The 14,779-nt window shown below is 63.7% G+C and overlaps 1 protein-coding gene across 5 annotated transcripts; it reads left to right on the plus strand.

The window, feature by feature from the left end:
* Positions 1-3,100: 3,100 nt before the first annotated feature.
* On the plus strand, positions 3,101-14,175 carry TONSL (tonsoku like, DNA repair protein). Of its 5 annotated transcripts, none has more exons than XR_011570438.1 (26): positions 3,101-3,217; positions 3,318-3,413; positions 3,562-3,704; positions 4,238-4,421; positions 4,769-4,898; positions 5,121-5,292; positions 5,366-5,480; positions 6,019-6,164; positions 6,245-6,397; positions 6,552-6,677; positions 6,791-6,977; positions 7,335-7,414; positions 7,510-7,599; positions 7,886-7,958; positions 8,055-8,218; positions 8,300-8,423; positions 8,538-9,295; positions 9,402-9,478; positions 9,822-9,972; positions 10,053-10,131; positions 10,482-10,783; positions 10,925-11,096; positions 11,732-11,907; positions 12,310-12,379; positions 12,659-12,729; positions 13,921-13,984. XR_011570438.1 is itself a non-coding variant. In XM_019973549.2 (26 exons), exons 1-26 carry the CDS (start codon positions 3,193-3,195, stop codon positions 14,112-14,114), a joined length of 4,125 nt encoding a protein of 1,374 aa, XP_019829108.2. In that variant the 5' UTR covers positions 3,101-3,192; the 3' UTR covers positions 14,115-14,175. The 5 variants fall into 5 exon arrangements, 4 of the variants coding, with proteins under 4 accessions (XP_019829108.2, XP_070658296.1, XP_070658298.1 ...); XM_019973549.2 differs by having other exon boundaries at positions 12,306-12,379; positions 12,596-12,729; positions 13,921-14,175; XM_070802195.1 differs by having other exon boundaries at positions 12,306-12,379; positions 13,921-14,175.
* Positions 14,176-14,779: the final 604 nt, after the last annotated feature.

The raw sequence follows: 14,779 nt of genomic DNA on the forward strand, positions 1-14,779 counted from the left end.
GCATCCAGTGGAAGTCAGCGCTGGGCAGGGTGGTTCCTCCCCAAGGAAGGTGGTTCCTCCCCAGGGAGGTGGTTCCTCCCCTAGGGAGGTGGCCCCCCGAGGTGCAGGCCTGTGGGCCTCACGGGGGGAGGAGCCCTGCCTGGGACCCCGAGGCCTGCTCTTGAAGCGGGTGCGGGCCCTGCTGAGACCAGGCTCCCCGCACTCACAGCTTCAGTACCAAAGAGCTGGTTCCCTCCCCGCAGGCCAGCCCACCTGGGCCTGGAGCAGCGCCTGGTGGCCTGGCCCCCACTTCAGGCTTGGTGGGCAGGGCCACCCTGGCCTGTCTCTGGGGGCTGCTTTCTCCTGGCCCTCTGGTGGGAGCTGAGCAGAGGGGTGAAGGAGCTGTGGGGTACAGCTTGAGCCCAGTTCCTAGTGGCCAAGGCAGCTCTCCCAGGCCCAGGGCTCCCCTGTTCCACACCCAGGGCATGGTGCTGGCGGGAGACGACTCCTGCAAGGCCGACTCAGTGTTGCCTCCCCTCCACAAAGAAAGACTCCCAGCCACACCCTGCTGTGGTCCCACTGCCCTCCAGGGCTGCCTGCACCTGCCGGTGGGCACAGGTGAAGACATTCAGGTCCACGCAGGCTGCATCTCCTGTGTGTGGAATGGTGCCGTGACACCATCTCAGGTCTTTTGGGGCCAAACACCCTTTCTGTGGGTTCCGAAGTGACCATGTTGGGGGGGGGAGGCAGGACAGGGCAGGCTTACCTGGTCTGTGTGTGTGTGGGTGCCTGTGTGAAGCTGAGGTAGCAGAGGGCCAGGCCGCCTGGGTGGGCAGGTGAAGGTGTGTGACGGGGGCGAAACCAAGGCCGGGAGAGCCATGCTGCGTGTGTGGGGAGGGCCAGGAGGAGCGGCACTTTGCCACCCCAGGTCAGCTGTGCACGGAGGGGCACAGCCCAGGAGCTCCAGCGGCTTGCGAGCCAGCACTGGGCGGGGGAGGCTGGTGCCCAGGCAAGGCTCCCCGCGTAGGGGTGCCCGAGACTACTAATCTATCCCACAGCCACACCCTGTGACAGTCACCTCAGCAGCTGAGCCTTACAGCCTGTGGAGATGGGCACCCTGGGACACTGTAGTGTTCTTGGCCACCGATGGAGGCTGGTGCCATGAACCTGCTTGTGGCATCTCACCAGGAGTCACTGGTTTACTGGAGGGTGTCCGAGTCATGTTGTTAGAAAGGAGAAGGCCCCAGTGGTCTGTCTCCAGGATCCCAGTCCATCTTAGCATCCTGAGCTGGTGAAGGTGGGGGTGCAAACTCAGCAGATGTGGGGGCGCAACCTCAGCAGATGCGGGGGCAGGCCTGGGGGCACAGGTCGAGCCCCACTTCCCCCTCTCACCCACTTCCTTTTAAACACTACATTTCTCAGCCCAAAGTGAGACATTTACAAAAATAATAAAAAATAATTTTTTAAAAAGAGGAGTCAAGAGGTATTTTTACAACATACTATGTTGCTTTTGTGGTCTATAATCTCTTTGGATATTTTCTGTCTCTATAGTTTTTAAAAAGTTCCAAGCCAAGTTTTGTTTGTATTTCCTTACAAGACAGCCTCACGGATGGGTCTCTCAGCCAGGGGCTGAGGCTGGCCCCAACTTGCAGTCTCCTCACCCCAGGCCCCCAGCTCTGGCTGGCAGTGCCTTGGATGCGCATCCCTGTCTGACGGGTGCAGAAGGCCAAGGCTAGAGAAGCTGGGTCCTCTATGAAATGGGATCAGGCCCAGAACCTGAGCTGCCCTATGGATGCTGGTGCTGGAGGGCTGGAGGCACAGAGGTGTTGGGAGACACCCTGTTCAGCTGGGACAGTCTGTTCCCACGACTTGACTCCCCCATCCCCACCCTGCATCTCACTGTGCCCCTGGAACCTCACAGCCCACCTGCCAAGCAGCCACCTTGGTTTCCTGTCCCTGGGATCCATGTTGGGGACGGTGGGGGGCAGTGGAGAGCCCTACACCCTTCAAGGAGGCTGAGAGTAGGCCCTCCTGCAGCTCCCCAAGCTCAGCCTCACCCCACCCCTGCAGCCACCCACTGGCCCTGGGCAACCTTCCCTGGACCTGAGGACCAGCAGCCCTCTATACAGCTCCCTCCCCAACAGGCCTTGCTGCCCATCCACTGGCTGAGAGTTTTACCCCATTGGGTCTGACTCCATTTCTGATTCTTTGTGACCCCATGGACTACAGCTGGCCAGGTTCCTTTGTCTATGGAATTCTCCAGGCAAGAATACTGGAATGGATAGGCATTCCCTTCTCCAGGGGATCTTCCTGACCCAGGGATCAAACTCAGGTCTCCTGCATTGCAGGCAGATTCTTTACGGTCTCAGGGAAGCCCCATTTCATTACATTTGCCTCCCAGTCCTTCCAGACCTCCTCTAGGGCCTTTGGGGCGCTAGCCCTGGCACCTAGGGCCCAGGGACCCGCAGTGGCAGCGGGGACAGAGCCACACGGCCTAGCAGGTGTTTGGTTCTCCAGGCGTGGGGTACAGGACGGGCACTTAGAGGTCGCCAGGGCTCCCCACGCCCCGGATCTCCCGGCTTTGAGGCCACAGCGCTCCAGGCTCGGATCCTGCCCCCTTTACCTCTCAGCACACGACGGTTTTGCAGTTTTAACGAGCGCACGCTGAGTTTTCCAGGAACACAACCGTCGAGCACACTGAGAAGTTCAGTTCATTTTGGAACTCAAACCCCCCCCCCCCCTCCCGCCGGCAGCACTGGAGGTCGGAGTTCCCGCGTGTGAGGACTCCGGCACGTTCGCGGCTGATGCGGGTTCTGCGGGGACACAGATCCGAGCGCCCAAGTGCCCGTGGTCCCCGAGGCCTTCCTCTCCTCCCCTGCGAGGGCAGTGCGTTCCTCAGACCAGGTCGCGCAGGTGTCCAGAACAGCGGCAGCAAGCGGCGGGAGCCCGGGAGACCTCACCCCAAGGGCCGCTGCGATCGTGGGGCGGGACCCGGGCTCCGCGCGCAGAAGACCCGGGGGCTGAAGGCGCCTTCCACGCTTCGAGCGCTAGCGCAGCCCTACTACAACTCCCAGGATGCTTTGGGCGCCTAGACTACACTTCCCGAGATGCTCCGCAGCAGGACCGGGCCTGCGTTCGGGGCCAGGAAGGGCGGGGCCGCCGCGCCAGCAGAGAGCGCGGGAAGTCCGGAACCCCGGGCGCGGCGACTACAGGATGAGCCTGGAGCGCGAGCTTCGCCGTGAGTCCAGAGAAAAGCGCCCGAGCGCGGGGGCTGGAGACGGCCCTGGCCCTCCCGTGCGGAGAGGCTCATCGCTCAGGCCTCGTTATTCTCTCTGCAGAGCTGAGCAAGGCCAAAACTAAGGCCCAGAGGAGCGGCCAGCTGCGGGAGGAGGCCTCTGTCTGCCACCAGCTAGGGGAGCTCCTGGCCAGCCATGGTGCGTGAGGTGGAGTAGGGGCCGTAGGGGCCTGGGACTGGGAGGACCAGGGGTGAGGGCTTCCTGAGCACCGGCCGGCCGCCATCTCACTGGCCTTGCTCCCCTGGCCCACTGCTCAGTCTGACTGAAGCCTGTCCCGCCCACCCAGGCTGCTACGCGGAGGCACTGCGAGAGCACCAGCAAGAGCTGCAGCTCCTGGAGACCACCGACGACCCCCTGGGCTGCGCCGTGGCCCACCGCAAAATCGGAGAGCGGCTGGCGGAGATGGAAGACTACTCGGCTGCCCTGCAGGTGGGCGGAGACCGGCCCGCCCCCACGCTGGCCACAGTCAACACTCCGTGGTTTGCATCTCCTGGGGGCAGAGCCTGCCAGGTCTCTACCGTCCAGGCCTCTGGCTGGAGGGAAGAGGGGGACATGGTGCGATGCGGCTTCAGCTTCAGAGAGCCCTGCACCAGCAGTGGTCACCTGGTCCTTGGATGCATGCACCACAGCCTCTCCTGGGAGCGTGGCTCCAGAAACCACTGATGAACATGTTACTGGAGCTGAAATCACCGGGGGCTGGCTGGGTGGGATTCCAGACCTTTTATCCACACAGAACTGCCCTGGCTTCTGTGTTCCCGCAGCACCAATGACTCCCAGTCAGTCTCTCCTCGTGTGACTGGATGGTTAGCATGTGGTGCCACCGTCCCCACAGGCAGCGCTTGGCACAGAGGAAACAGTGTGTGTGCAGCCTGGCTTCGGCCTGCACCTGGGGGCTTGGGGGACATGTGGGGCTTGCTTGCGGTGGGGGTTGGCTCACAGTGGCCATTCTTCTGTGCCTCCAGCACCAGCACCGCTACCTGGAGCTAGCGTGTGCCCTCTCCAACCACGTTGAGCAGCAGAGGGCCTGGGCCACCATTGGCCGCACCCACCTGGACATCTATGACCACCACCAGTCCCAGGACGCCTTGCAGCAGGCACAGGATGCCTTCGAGAAAAGCTTGGCTATCCTGGATGAGAAGCTGCAGGGTGACTGCCCTTAGGCCTCGCCCTCCCCCACTTTGGCTTCCTGTGCTTTGCAGGGAGAAGAGGCTACAGCCTCCTTGCCCATGTGATGGGTCTCCTGTCTAGGTTCCTCCCTTTGTGAGGCTGAGACTGGCTCTCAGAAGCCACCCACACCCACACCCCCCACTTTGCGGCCCTGCAAATCCCGTGCTCCTCCTGACCTCAGATCTGGCTGCCTTTGCTCTATTCCCTTCACTCTATCTGCAACAGAACCCCTGGCACCTACAGGGAGAGGCTAGAGGAGGGTCAGGGAGAGGCCGGAGACCCCAAATGGGGGTGGGGCACTGAGTGTCTGCAGGGGTGTCTTCCAGGTTCACTGCCCAAGCGAGAGCTGAGTGAGATGAGGACCCGAATCTACCTCAACCTGGGCCTCACCTGCGAGAGCCTGCAGCAGGTGGCCCTGTGCAGTGCCTACTTCAAGAAGAGCATCTTCCTGGCCGAGTAAGTCCCCACCAGGCCCCAGGGGGATCTGGGTTCCTGCCCCTGGAGGAAGTGGCCAGGGCGAGGGCAGCCAGCTGGCTCACCCCTGTGCCCCGTCAGTCTCCTGGGAACAGAGGCTTGGCTTGACTTTGTGGGGCCGGAGCCCTCGGTGGGGTCCGTGGGTGCCTGCTCTGCTGTCCCTGTGCAGAAGCCTCGGGCACCGACAGCCCCATCCCCCCACAGGCAGAACCACCTGTATGAAGACCTGTTTCGAGCCCGCTACAACCTGGGGGCCATCCACTGGCGGCGGGGGCAGCACTCGCAGGCCATGCGCTGTCTGGAGGGGGCGCGGGAGTGCGCGCGCGTCCTGAAGCAGGCCTTCCTGGAGAGCGAGTGCTGCCTGCTGCTCTCGCAGGTGCCCTGGGCTCGGCCCTCGGGTGGGCTTGGGCCTTCGGGGGCCTGCAGGCTTACCTTCCCTTGCCCCCCAGGTCCTCCTAGACCTTGGGGATTTCCTGGCTGCCAAGAGAGCCTTGAAGAAGGCCTATCGGCTCGGCTCCCAGAAGCCTTTGCAGAAAGCTTCAGTCTGCCGGACCCTGAAGTATGGTGAGCCTAGAAGGAGCCCTGGGGTCTCGACCCCCCAAGACAGGGTAGGGAGGGCTCCTTCTTTCAGCAGATGAGGCCAGGGTATGCGTCCTTGGGGAGGGGGCACCATCAGGAGAGGCCCATCCTCTCCACTTCCGGTTAGGAGGGGTCTTACGGTTCTCTGAGCCTCCATTCAGCAAGGAGTGTAGGAGGCACCCTGGGTGGTCAGAGGCTGGTGTCTGCTCATAAGCCAGCGTCTTCACTGGCAGACCCAAGACAAAAAACGTCCTGCTTAATGGCGGGAGTATGGCCTAGTGGGACTGATAAGTGGCCCGGTGTCCTCCATTGATAAGTAGTGGTCACCAGGGCCCCTGCCTGCATCCCTGCCACAGGCCAGTCCCTAACCTGTGCTGAACTTAGTTGGTTCTCTTGCTGTGACCCCACGAGGTAGCCCCTCCTACCACCCCCTTACTGGGGGTGAGCAGAGGCTGGGTGTGGTGGGTGCTGGAGCTGGGTCAGGCCCGCACTGGCCATCCCTGCATAAGGCTCTTTCCGGCAGTGCTGGCGGTGGTCCAGCTGCAGCAGCGACTAGAGGAGTCCGAGGAGAGTGACCCCGAGGTTGCCATGGGCATCTGTGAGCAGCTGGGGGACCTGTTCTCCAAGGCAGGCGACTTTCCCAAGGCCGCTGCAGCCTACCAGAAGCAGGTGTGTGCCAAGCGGGCATGGCGGATGGCAGGGGCTACAGGGGGTGGCACAGCCCTGGCCTGACGGCAGCTGCCCCCCAGCTGCGCTTTGCAGAGCTGCTCAGCAGGCCGGGGCCCGAGCTGGCCGTCATCCACGTGTCCCTGGCTGCCACCCTGGGGGACATGAAGGACCACCGCCAGGCTGTGCACCATTACGAAGCGGAACTGAAGCTGCAGGAGGGCAACCCCCTGGAGGTGAGCAGTCATGGCCCCGTCCTGCCTGAGGCTCCATCACAGGGCTGCCACCCTTGGGGGTGAGCACGGGGGCCTTGCACCCCCGGGGCGGCCACCCGCCATCTCGTGTTTGGCAGCGGGGGCCACAGCCGTCAACTTTGTGCTTCTCCTCCAGGAGGCCAAGACCTGGTTGAACATTGCCCTGTCCCGTGAGGAGGCTGGCGACGCCTACGAGGTGCTGGCGCTGTGCTTCCAGAAGGCTCTTGGCTGCGCCCAGCTGGCCGGGCAGCCCCAGCTGCAGGTGGGGAGCGCCTGCCCACCCACGCTGGGATCCCGCACACAGCTTCCCCGGAGCCTGACTGTCCGCGGCCCTGTCTCGCCCACGGCCCTGAGCTGGGTGCCCCCTCTCCTCAGAGGCAGATCTTGCAGCACCTCCATGCTGTACAGCTGAGGCTGCAGCCCCAGGAGGCCCCCAGCACCGAAACCAGGCTGCAGGAACTGAAAGCGGCTGGAGACGAGGACGAGGGGGACGGGGAGGACGAGGAGGACGAGGAGGACGACGATGCTCTGGAGGCCACGGAGCTGGAGCTCTCCGAGAGTGGTGAGGCTCGCTCCCTGGCGCCTGCTTGGGGTGGCTGGGGCCAGCTCACGGGCTTCTGACTCCTGAGGAGGGAACAGCTGGGCACCCAGCAGGTGGAAGAGGGATGCTGTCCACTAAGCAGTTGGGTGAGAGGCACCCACGGTGGAGAAGCAGGTGCTGGGAGGGTGGGCGCACACAGGTGTCGCACAGTGAAGGACACCTGCGCCCGGCGTCAGCTGCTCTCATCGAGGGCGGGACCTGGAAAAGAAATAGCGGAGGTCTGGGGCTGGGGGAGACTGACCCACGGGCAGTCTCAGCTCAGGAGGCCTCGGCACAGGGACCAGCTCACATGGGGTGGCGGGCTTGGCTCTGCTACAGAGAACGAAGCCGACGCGTCCCCGCCACTGGAGGAGGATGAGGAGCTACGAGGCTGCCTGGGCCGGCAGAGGGTGAACAAGGTGAGGACCGCGGGCTGAGGACAGTGACCGTTCTGTGGTCACTGGTGCCATCCAGCCCCTGACGCCTCTGCCCCCGTCCTGGGCTGTGCCCACAGTGGAGCCGGCGAAACGACGTGGGAGAGACGCTGCTGCACCGAGCGTGCATCGAGGGCCAGCTGGGCCGCGTTCAAGACCTTGTGAGACAGGTAGGCACCCCCCTGCAGGCTGGGCCGCGCCCAGGACCTGGTGAGGCAGGTAGGCAACGCCCCCACAGACTGGGCTGTCTCCCCAGGGAACAGGGCAGGGCTGGAGGGCCAGAGCCAGAACTGGGGACCCTGTCCCTCCTTGTAGGGAGCATCTCTTTGTTCTGTGATCTGGGCCAGGCCAGGCTGAGGGGTGCGCCCGTGGCGCCTTCTGCAGGCTTCAGTGCCAGGGAAAGGCTAGGTTGGTGGGGGCACTCGGGGCCAGGCTCCTTCCCATTCTTGGTCACAGGGCCACCCCCTAAACCCTCGGGACTACTGTGGCTGGACACCCCTGCACGAGGCCTGCAACTACGGGCATCTGGGTGAGCATGGGACGGGGGTTCTGGCCTGTGATGGGGAGAGGGAATGTGTCCCTCCCGAGAGAGGGCCTGGGAGCCAGCTCATGCACCTGTCCGCAGACATCGTCCGTTTCCTGCTGGACCACGGGGCTGCGGTGGATGACCCAGGCGGCCAGGGCTGTGACGGCATCACACCCCTGCATGATGCCCTCAACTGTGGCCACTTTGAGGTGGCTGAGCTGCTCATCGAGCGAGGAGCATCTGTCACCCTCCGCACCAGGAAGGTGAGTGGACGCAGGCCAGGAGGGCGTGGGCAGCGGTGGGTGGAGTTAGTGCCACCAACCCTGCCCAACTGGTACCCCCAGGGCCACAACCCGCTGGAGACGCTGCAGCAGTGGGTGAAGCTATACGGCAAGGATTTGGACAGTGAGACGCAGGAGAAGGCAGCTGCCATGGGGAGGCTGCTCCAAGCGGCCTCCTTGGGTCGAGGTAAGCAGGGCCTCCTCTGCCCTTGGGGATTCCGCTCCTTAGCCTGAGAGTCTTGGGCCCAGGGTGGCGGTCATGTGCCAGGCACTGTCTCACAAGAGATTGCTCTCTCCGCAGCTCCCCACAGCTCCCAGGCTCCACAGACCCTCCCAAGTAACCATCTGTTTGACCCTGAGACCTCTCCTCCCTCAAGTCCTTGCCCAGGAACCCCAGAGGTCTGTGAAGCCAGCACCAGAGTGTCCCAGGGGCTGGCAGTGTCCACTGTGGCCAGACCTCGGAGGAGCAGGCACAAAGTGGCCAGCAGTAGCAGCTCAGAGGGCGAGGACAGTGCTGGCCCGTCCCAGCCCACCCAGAAGAGGCCCCGGCACGCCAGCCCATCACTGCAGACCAAGGCCCCGATGCCCGGGCCTGCCAGCGATAGGGAGGCAGCCACAACAAGTACCAGCTGGGCTGCCTACCGGGAGGCCATCCGTGGAGTGGGCAGTGCCCAGACCTGCCGCCTGGGCCCCAGTCCACTGCGAGGGCCCAGCGAGATTCCCATCCCCCAAGCGGCACTCATCCCTCAGGAGGAGTGCTTGGCCGGGGACTGGCTGGAGGAAGACTTCCCAATGAGCCCTGGTCACCGGGGCCGCTGCCCAGCCCGCCCCCAGAGCAGTGGGGATGGCGGCAGACACCGTGCCTCCGGCCCAGGCAGCGACACGGCACGCAGGCCCCGGGCCCAGGCCCGGCAGAGCCGGTTGCCCTATCTCGAGAGCTGGAGCACGCCGGTCAGAGCAGACAGAGCCAACAGCCAGGCCACAGAGCCTGCACGGAGCCCCGACGTCCCCAGGGTCGTGGCGCCCACTGGAGAAAACCCCACAACAGGCCACCTCCCGGTGGGTGCTCACACCTGGGGCAGAGTGCCACCCAGGCTGTGGGAGAGGACGGGCAGGGGCCTGTCTCTCCTGGCTTCAGCCCCTTCTTCCCTGCCCCCACCCCTAGGGTCAGGTCCTGCCCCCTCCCATCCGAGTCCGAGTTCGAGTTCAGGACAACCTCTTCCTCATTCCCGTTCCACACCGGTAAGGTGTCTCCTCCCGGCGCCCAGCTCGCTGTGCCTCCGTGGGCTCTGTGCTGGGGGTGGTGCCCGGGGGCAGTAGAGGGCCCTTGTTGAGATGAGACCTGTGATGAGAGCCCACCTGGCCCTATCCCTTGCCCCTGGGGGACTGCTTGCGGGGAGGTGCCGGCAGGCACGGGCTCAGGAAGGCCCCGAGTGGTCCGCCAGGCCCTGGGATCCCTAGGAGTGGCCCAGAGGTGCCCCGTTGTGCACGTCGCAGGCGGACAGAAGGAGAGGGAGGAGCTGCGCACCCCCAGGTGGCAGGGCAAGAACCTGCCTGTACTCAGCCTGCACCCGTGCCCGCACAGGGAGGCCCACTCCGTGGCCTGGCTGGCTGAGCAGGCCGCCCAGCGTCACTACCAGGCCTCCGGGCTGTTGCCTCGGCTCTCCCTGCAGAAAGAGGGGGCCCTGCTGGCCCCTCAGGACCCCATCCCCGACGTGCTGCAGAGCAACGAGGAGGTAAGTGGCCAGAGCCAGGGCCCTGAGCTGGGGGCGTCCTCTAGGACGGGTCGGGGCCACTCACCACTGCTGCTCGCCAGGTGTTGGCTGAGGTGACTTCGTGGGACCTCCCCCCACTGAGGGACCGCTACCGCCGGGCCTGCCAGACCCTGGAGCAAGGTAAGGGTCCAGGCAGCCCTGCGGAGACCTGGGCAGAGAACTAGACCAGGCCCACGGCCTTCAGTCTCAGGACCCCAGGCATTGACCGGGGTCCCCCCGCCACATCTGGCCTCAGGGTTTCCTCCCCTACCTAGCGGCCCCCTAGGGTGTAGGTAGTGAGGGCAGGAGGTGGCTCCATCTGGAGGTGGGTCAGCACCACGCACCCTGGCTCTGCAGCATGCCTTGGGGCCCCAGGAGCTGCCCTGGAGCTCATGCTGGAGCAGGGGGCGGGGTGCCGCCTGACTGGCCACCACTGACTCCCAGGGCAGGACAGGCGGAACCTGTCCTGGTGACACCATGTCCCTCCCCAGGGGAGCACCAGCAGGTGCTACAGGCCGTGGAGCACCAGGGCTCAGCCCCCACATTCAGTGCCTGCTCCCTGGCACTGCGCCAGGCCCAGCTCACGCCGCTGCTGCGGGCCCTGAAGCTGCACTCGGCACTCCGGGAGCTTCGCCTGGCCGGGAACCGGCTGGGGGATGGGTGTGTTGCTGAGCTGCTGGCCACCCTGGACACCGTGCCCGGCCTGACCCTCCTCGACCTGTCCTCTAACCACCTGGGCCCTGAAGGCCTGCGCCAGCTTGCTGCGGGCCTCCTGGGGCAGACCACCTTGCAGGTAAGAGGAACGGGGAACAGCAGCATCTGAGTGTCCACATCCAGCCCATCCCTGGTGGGGAGGTGCGGTTGAGAGCACTGGCCGGCGCCCAGATCCAGGTGGCAAACACCAGACCCTCTGGGGGCCTTGTGTCTCCCACAGAACTTGGAAGAGCTGGACTTGAGCATGAACCCCCTCGGGGATGGCTGTGGCCAGGCCCTGGCCTCCATCCTGCGGGCCTGCCCCGTGCTTTGCACCCTGCACCTCCAGGCCTGTGGCTTTGGCCCCGGCTTCTTCCTGAGCCATCAGGTGGCCCTGGGCAGTGCCTTCCAAGGTGAGCTGCTGGCACATCCACTCCCCGGCCCCAGGGGTTCAGAGAGCCTCAAACCAGGGCACCAGTTTGGCTCTCGGGAGCATGTGAGTGGACATGGGGGTGGCTTGCCTGGCCTGGGCAGCCCCCCAGGACCCAGACCCAGTCCCAGCTACATATACTGCAGGCCCAGCCCTGTTGCTCCCCGGCTCTGAGCATTCTGTTTGTGGGATACGATTCCACCCGCAGTCCCAGCACCAAGAGGCGGGAAACTGAGCATCCTCCAGGAGGTTTTCCACGGAGGCCTGAGCTAGGAAGTGGGGCTCAGAGCTGGGAGCGCAGCAGAGGGGAGGAGGGGCTGGGACTTGGGTGGTAGACGGAGTGCCCCCACCCAGCCCTGCCCCACCATGTGTGGGTGTACCAGTCTTGGGGCCACCCTGGCATGAGTAGGGACAGGTCGGGTACCCACAAGTGGTGGGAAGAAACTGAGCTCAGGAGTTTAGTGCTGCCCCCTCCCCAGCGTGAGACCCTGGGCCGAGACCCCATTTCCCAGTACATAGAACCTCGGAGACAGTGACAGCCTCCCAAGGGTCATGGGGGCTCTGGGCCAAGGCCTGGGGACAGGGAGGAACCTGATGGAGGTTCTGGCCTTCATATAGACACCAAGTGCCTGAAGACACTGTCCCTGTCCTACAATGGCCTGGGCCCCACTGCCCTGGGCCCGGTCCTGGGGAGCCTGCCGGCACACAGCCTCCTGCGCCTGGAGCTGAGCTCTGTGGTCACTGGCAAGAGTGACGTCGGCCTCACGGACCCTGTGGTTCACTACCTGAGCCAGGTACTCGCTCAAGGGGGCACTAAGCCAGAGGCACTTTGACCCCCAGGACTGGGGGCGGGGGAGCTGGGAGAGGGTGCAAGTTGGGAGAGAACAGGGGTGGGGAACTCTTTCTATAGACCTGCTCGCCTCGGGTTCCGAGGTCCTGGCCAACAGGAAAGGCGCCTGGGTGGCGCGGGTCTCCTGAGATCACGTCATGGTGTGCCAAGTATGAGCCACTCCTCTGGGTAGAAGCATCTCCTTCTGACCTGCAGACTTGGGGAGACGCCGCCCCCTCTGGCTTCGGGGGTCAGGCATGCTTCACTCCATCATTCTCAAGGGATGGGGGCGGTGTCTGGCGCCCTAGGTGTAGGGCCTCTACTGGGAGGCAGGGAGGGCAGGTGTCCCTCTCTGATGTCTAGGAAGGCTGCGTCCTGGAGCACCTGAGCCTGTCAGCAAACCACCTGGGCGACAAAGATGTGAGAGCTCTGAGCAGGTAACGCTGCCACTACCCTGCGGGTCTGGTCGCATAGCTGGGAGGCTGGGGCCTCACGACCTGCCTCCCTCGGGCTCTCACATCCTTCCGCTGGGTCCTCCTGTCACCCATGCGCCATGGCCTCTAGCTTCAGTGGCTCTCAGGAGTGTCTGGTGTCACCTGGGGCAGCTTCCCCTCATGACGGAAACTGACCCCCAGGCTTCTGCCCTGTCTCAGATGTCTCCCTCTCTGCCCCTCACTGGTCTCGCTGGACCTGTCTGCCAACCCTGAGGTCAGCAGTGCTGGCCTGGAGGAGCTCCTGTCTACCCTCCAAAAGCGGCCCCAAGGCCTCAGCTTCCTGGGCCTGTCAGGTGAGCTCTGGGTGTGGCGGCCGCAGCTGCCCAACTGGAGCTGGTGACACAGCCCCTGCTTGGGAACTTGCCTGAGGCCCAGGTGCCTCCTCTGAAGGGGCCATCCTGCCACTAGCCAGGCTGCAGAGTGGAGCTGGGGCCCCTGGGTGCTCAAGTGGAGGACAGTGCCCAGTATGCCCAGAGGCAGCTGCAAGCCTCACCCCTCAAACCACAGGGCGGGAGGAGCGTAGGCCTCTGCCTCCAGCGTGGTCAGCCCGACCCTCAAGACCATGGCTGGGGAACCCACTGCCGCAGGGACTTTTTCATTCCTATTGTCCAGAGGGAGGGAGGGGAGGTCAGCCTAGAGTGGCAATACCTGCCTCCGAGGGACCCTTCTGCTTCTGGCCAGGGCGCCCTGACCGTACCATCTAGGCCTGTGGCCTGACTTAGGTGGTTCTCTGGCCACACCTGTTGCAGGACCCCGTCTTGAGAACGACCCCAGAGAGGTGCATTGGGTGAACTGGTGCGTCCTGCTGGGCTGGGAGCAGGGCAGACCAGACTTGGCCCTCCAGGAGAACCAGGGCTGGGGGTGGATGTGCACACTGGGGACCCCTGGGTTCTTCCTGCTCCTCGCCTACTGCCCTACAGGGCCAGGCTGGTTCTTCAGGAAGGCCCTCCTGAAGGCAGGCTGGTGGGCGACCTACCCCTCACTCAGCTGTGGGGCCGCTACCCACACATCTGGCTTCCTGGCACCTGTAGGCTCTCACCAAGCCCCCTGCTGGGTACTCTGTGGTCTCTGAGGATTGAGCATTGGCAGTTCAGTGTTCTGAGACTCCCAAGAAGCCATGCTGGGTCCATCTTATGGACAGAGACATCATCAGACACTGTCAGAGGCACAGATGTGAATGCAGTGTCTCAGAGCTGACCTCCCTCCTGCCTGACCACTGGCTGTGGGAGGGGTCTGCAGTCCCAGGCAGCCTCTGGGAGAGCACCCTCCATCCTTGAGAATGATCTGGCCTCTCCTGGGCTTTACTCATGCCCCTCACTGCAGCCCTCGGGGCCTCAGGGGAAGTGCATATCGTCCCTAGGGCAACACTGGTAAAGAAAAAAGTCCTGTGAGACCCGAGACAAACCCCACTGGCTCCCGCGGGACTCCTGCTGCATCCTGCCAGGAGCAGCTCCCCAAGGCTGACTTCTGCCTCCCCTCTGCAGGCTGTGCTGTCCAGGGCCCCCTGGGCCTGGACCTCTGGGACAAGGTTGTGGCGCAGCTGCAGGAGCTGCAGCTGTGCACCAGATGTCTCTCCGCTGAGGACCGGAATGCCCTGCACCAGCTGTTGCCCAGCCAGCTGGGCCCCAAAGTGTGCACCCTGGACCAGGGCCCCAAGCTCTTCTTCAGGCACCTCTGACTGGCCAGCCCCATGGTGTGCCCTGCCCAGGCCTCTAATAAAGAAGCCACTGCTGCTTCCACCCCTCTCTGCTGTTGCTGCTTGGAAGGCAAGTGGGAGGTGGAAGGCAGGGTTGTAAAGCTTAGAGCCCACAGGAACTGAGGGTGTTACTGGAGCAGGTTCGTCTGCCCAGGAAACAGCGAGCCAAAACCCAGAGACCAAGGTTTGCAGCAGAGGAAGGATTTATTCACAAGGCAGCCAAGCAAGGTGATGGCAGGACAGGTCTCATATTTGCTTCCTCAAAGGCGAGGGGCTTGCGACATTACAGTATAAAGAAACAGGTTGGGGGGATTCCCTGGTGATTAGGACTCTGCACTTTCACAGCCAATGGCTAGATTCGATCCCTGGTAGGGGAATTAAGATCCCACAAGCCTCAGTGCCCCCCACAAAAAGCAGGATGATTTTAGGTGTGGGGAGAGAACCTTGGAGGCAGGGAAGAGGTGAGATCATCTGTTCTGCAGAGGCACATCTGAATTACTTGCTTCTTAATGGCACACGTTAAAAATGGTGGCACATGATGGGGTGGAGCTCTGAAGGCAAGAGGTCATTCGCTGGACCCCGGAGCAGGGCCAGTTTTAGCGTCGTGCATGCAAGCTTTTGTATCAACAATGAAAGCAACCTCGATC

Source organism: Bos indicus, chromosome 14, assembly GCF_029378745.1.
Source record: "Bos indicus isolate NIAB-ARS_2022 breed Sahiwal x Tharparkar chromosome 14, NIAB-ARS_B.indTharparkar_mat_pri_1.0, whole genome shotgun sequence".
NCBI classification, from domain to species: Eukaryota; Metazoa; Chordata; class Mammalia; order Artiodactyla; family Bovidae; genus Bos; species Bos indicus.

Coding starts and splice junctions, on each gene's coding strand:
- TONSL (XM_019973549.2), top strand. CDS start 3,193: ATGAGCCTGGAGCGCGAGCTTCGCC. Junction 4,899..5,120: donor AAGAGCATCTTCCTGGCCGA/GTAAGTCCCCAC, acceptor ATCCCCCCACAG/GCAGAACCACCTGTATGAAG. Junction 5,293..5,365: donor GCTGCCTGCTGCTCTCGCAG/GTGCCCTGGGCT, acceptor CTTGCCCCCCAG/GTCCTCCTAGACCTTGGGGA.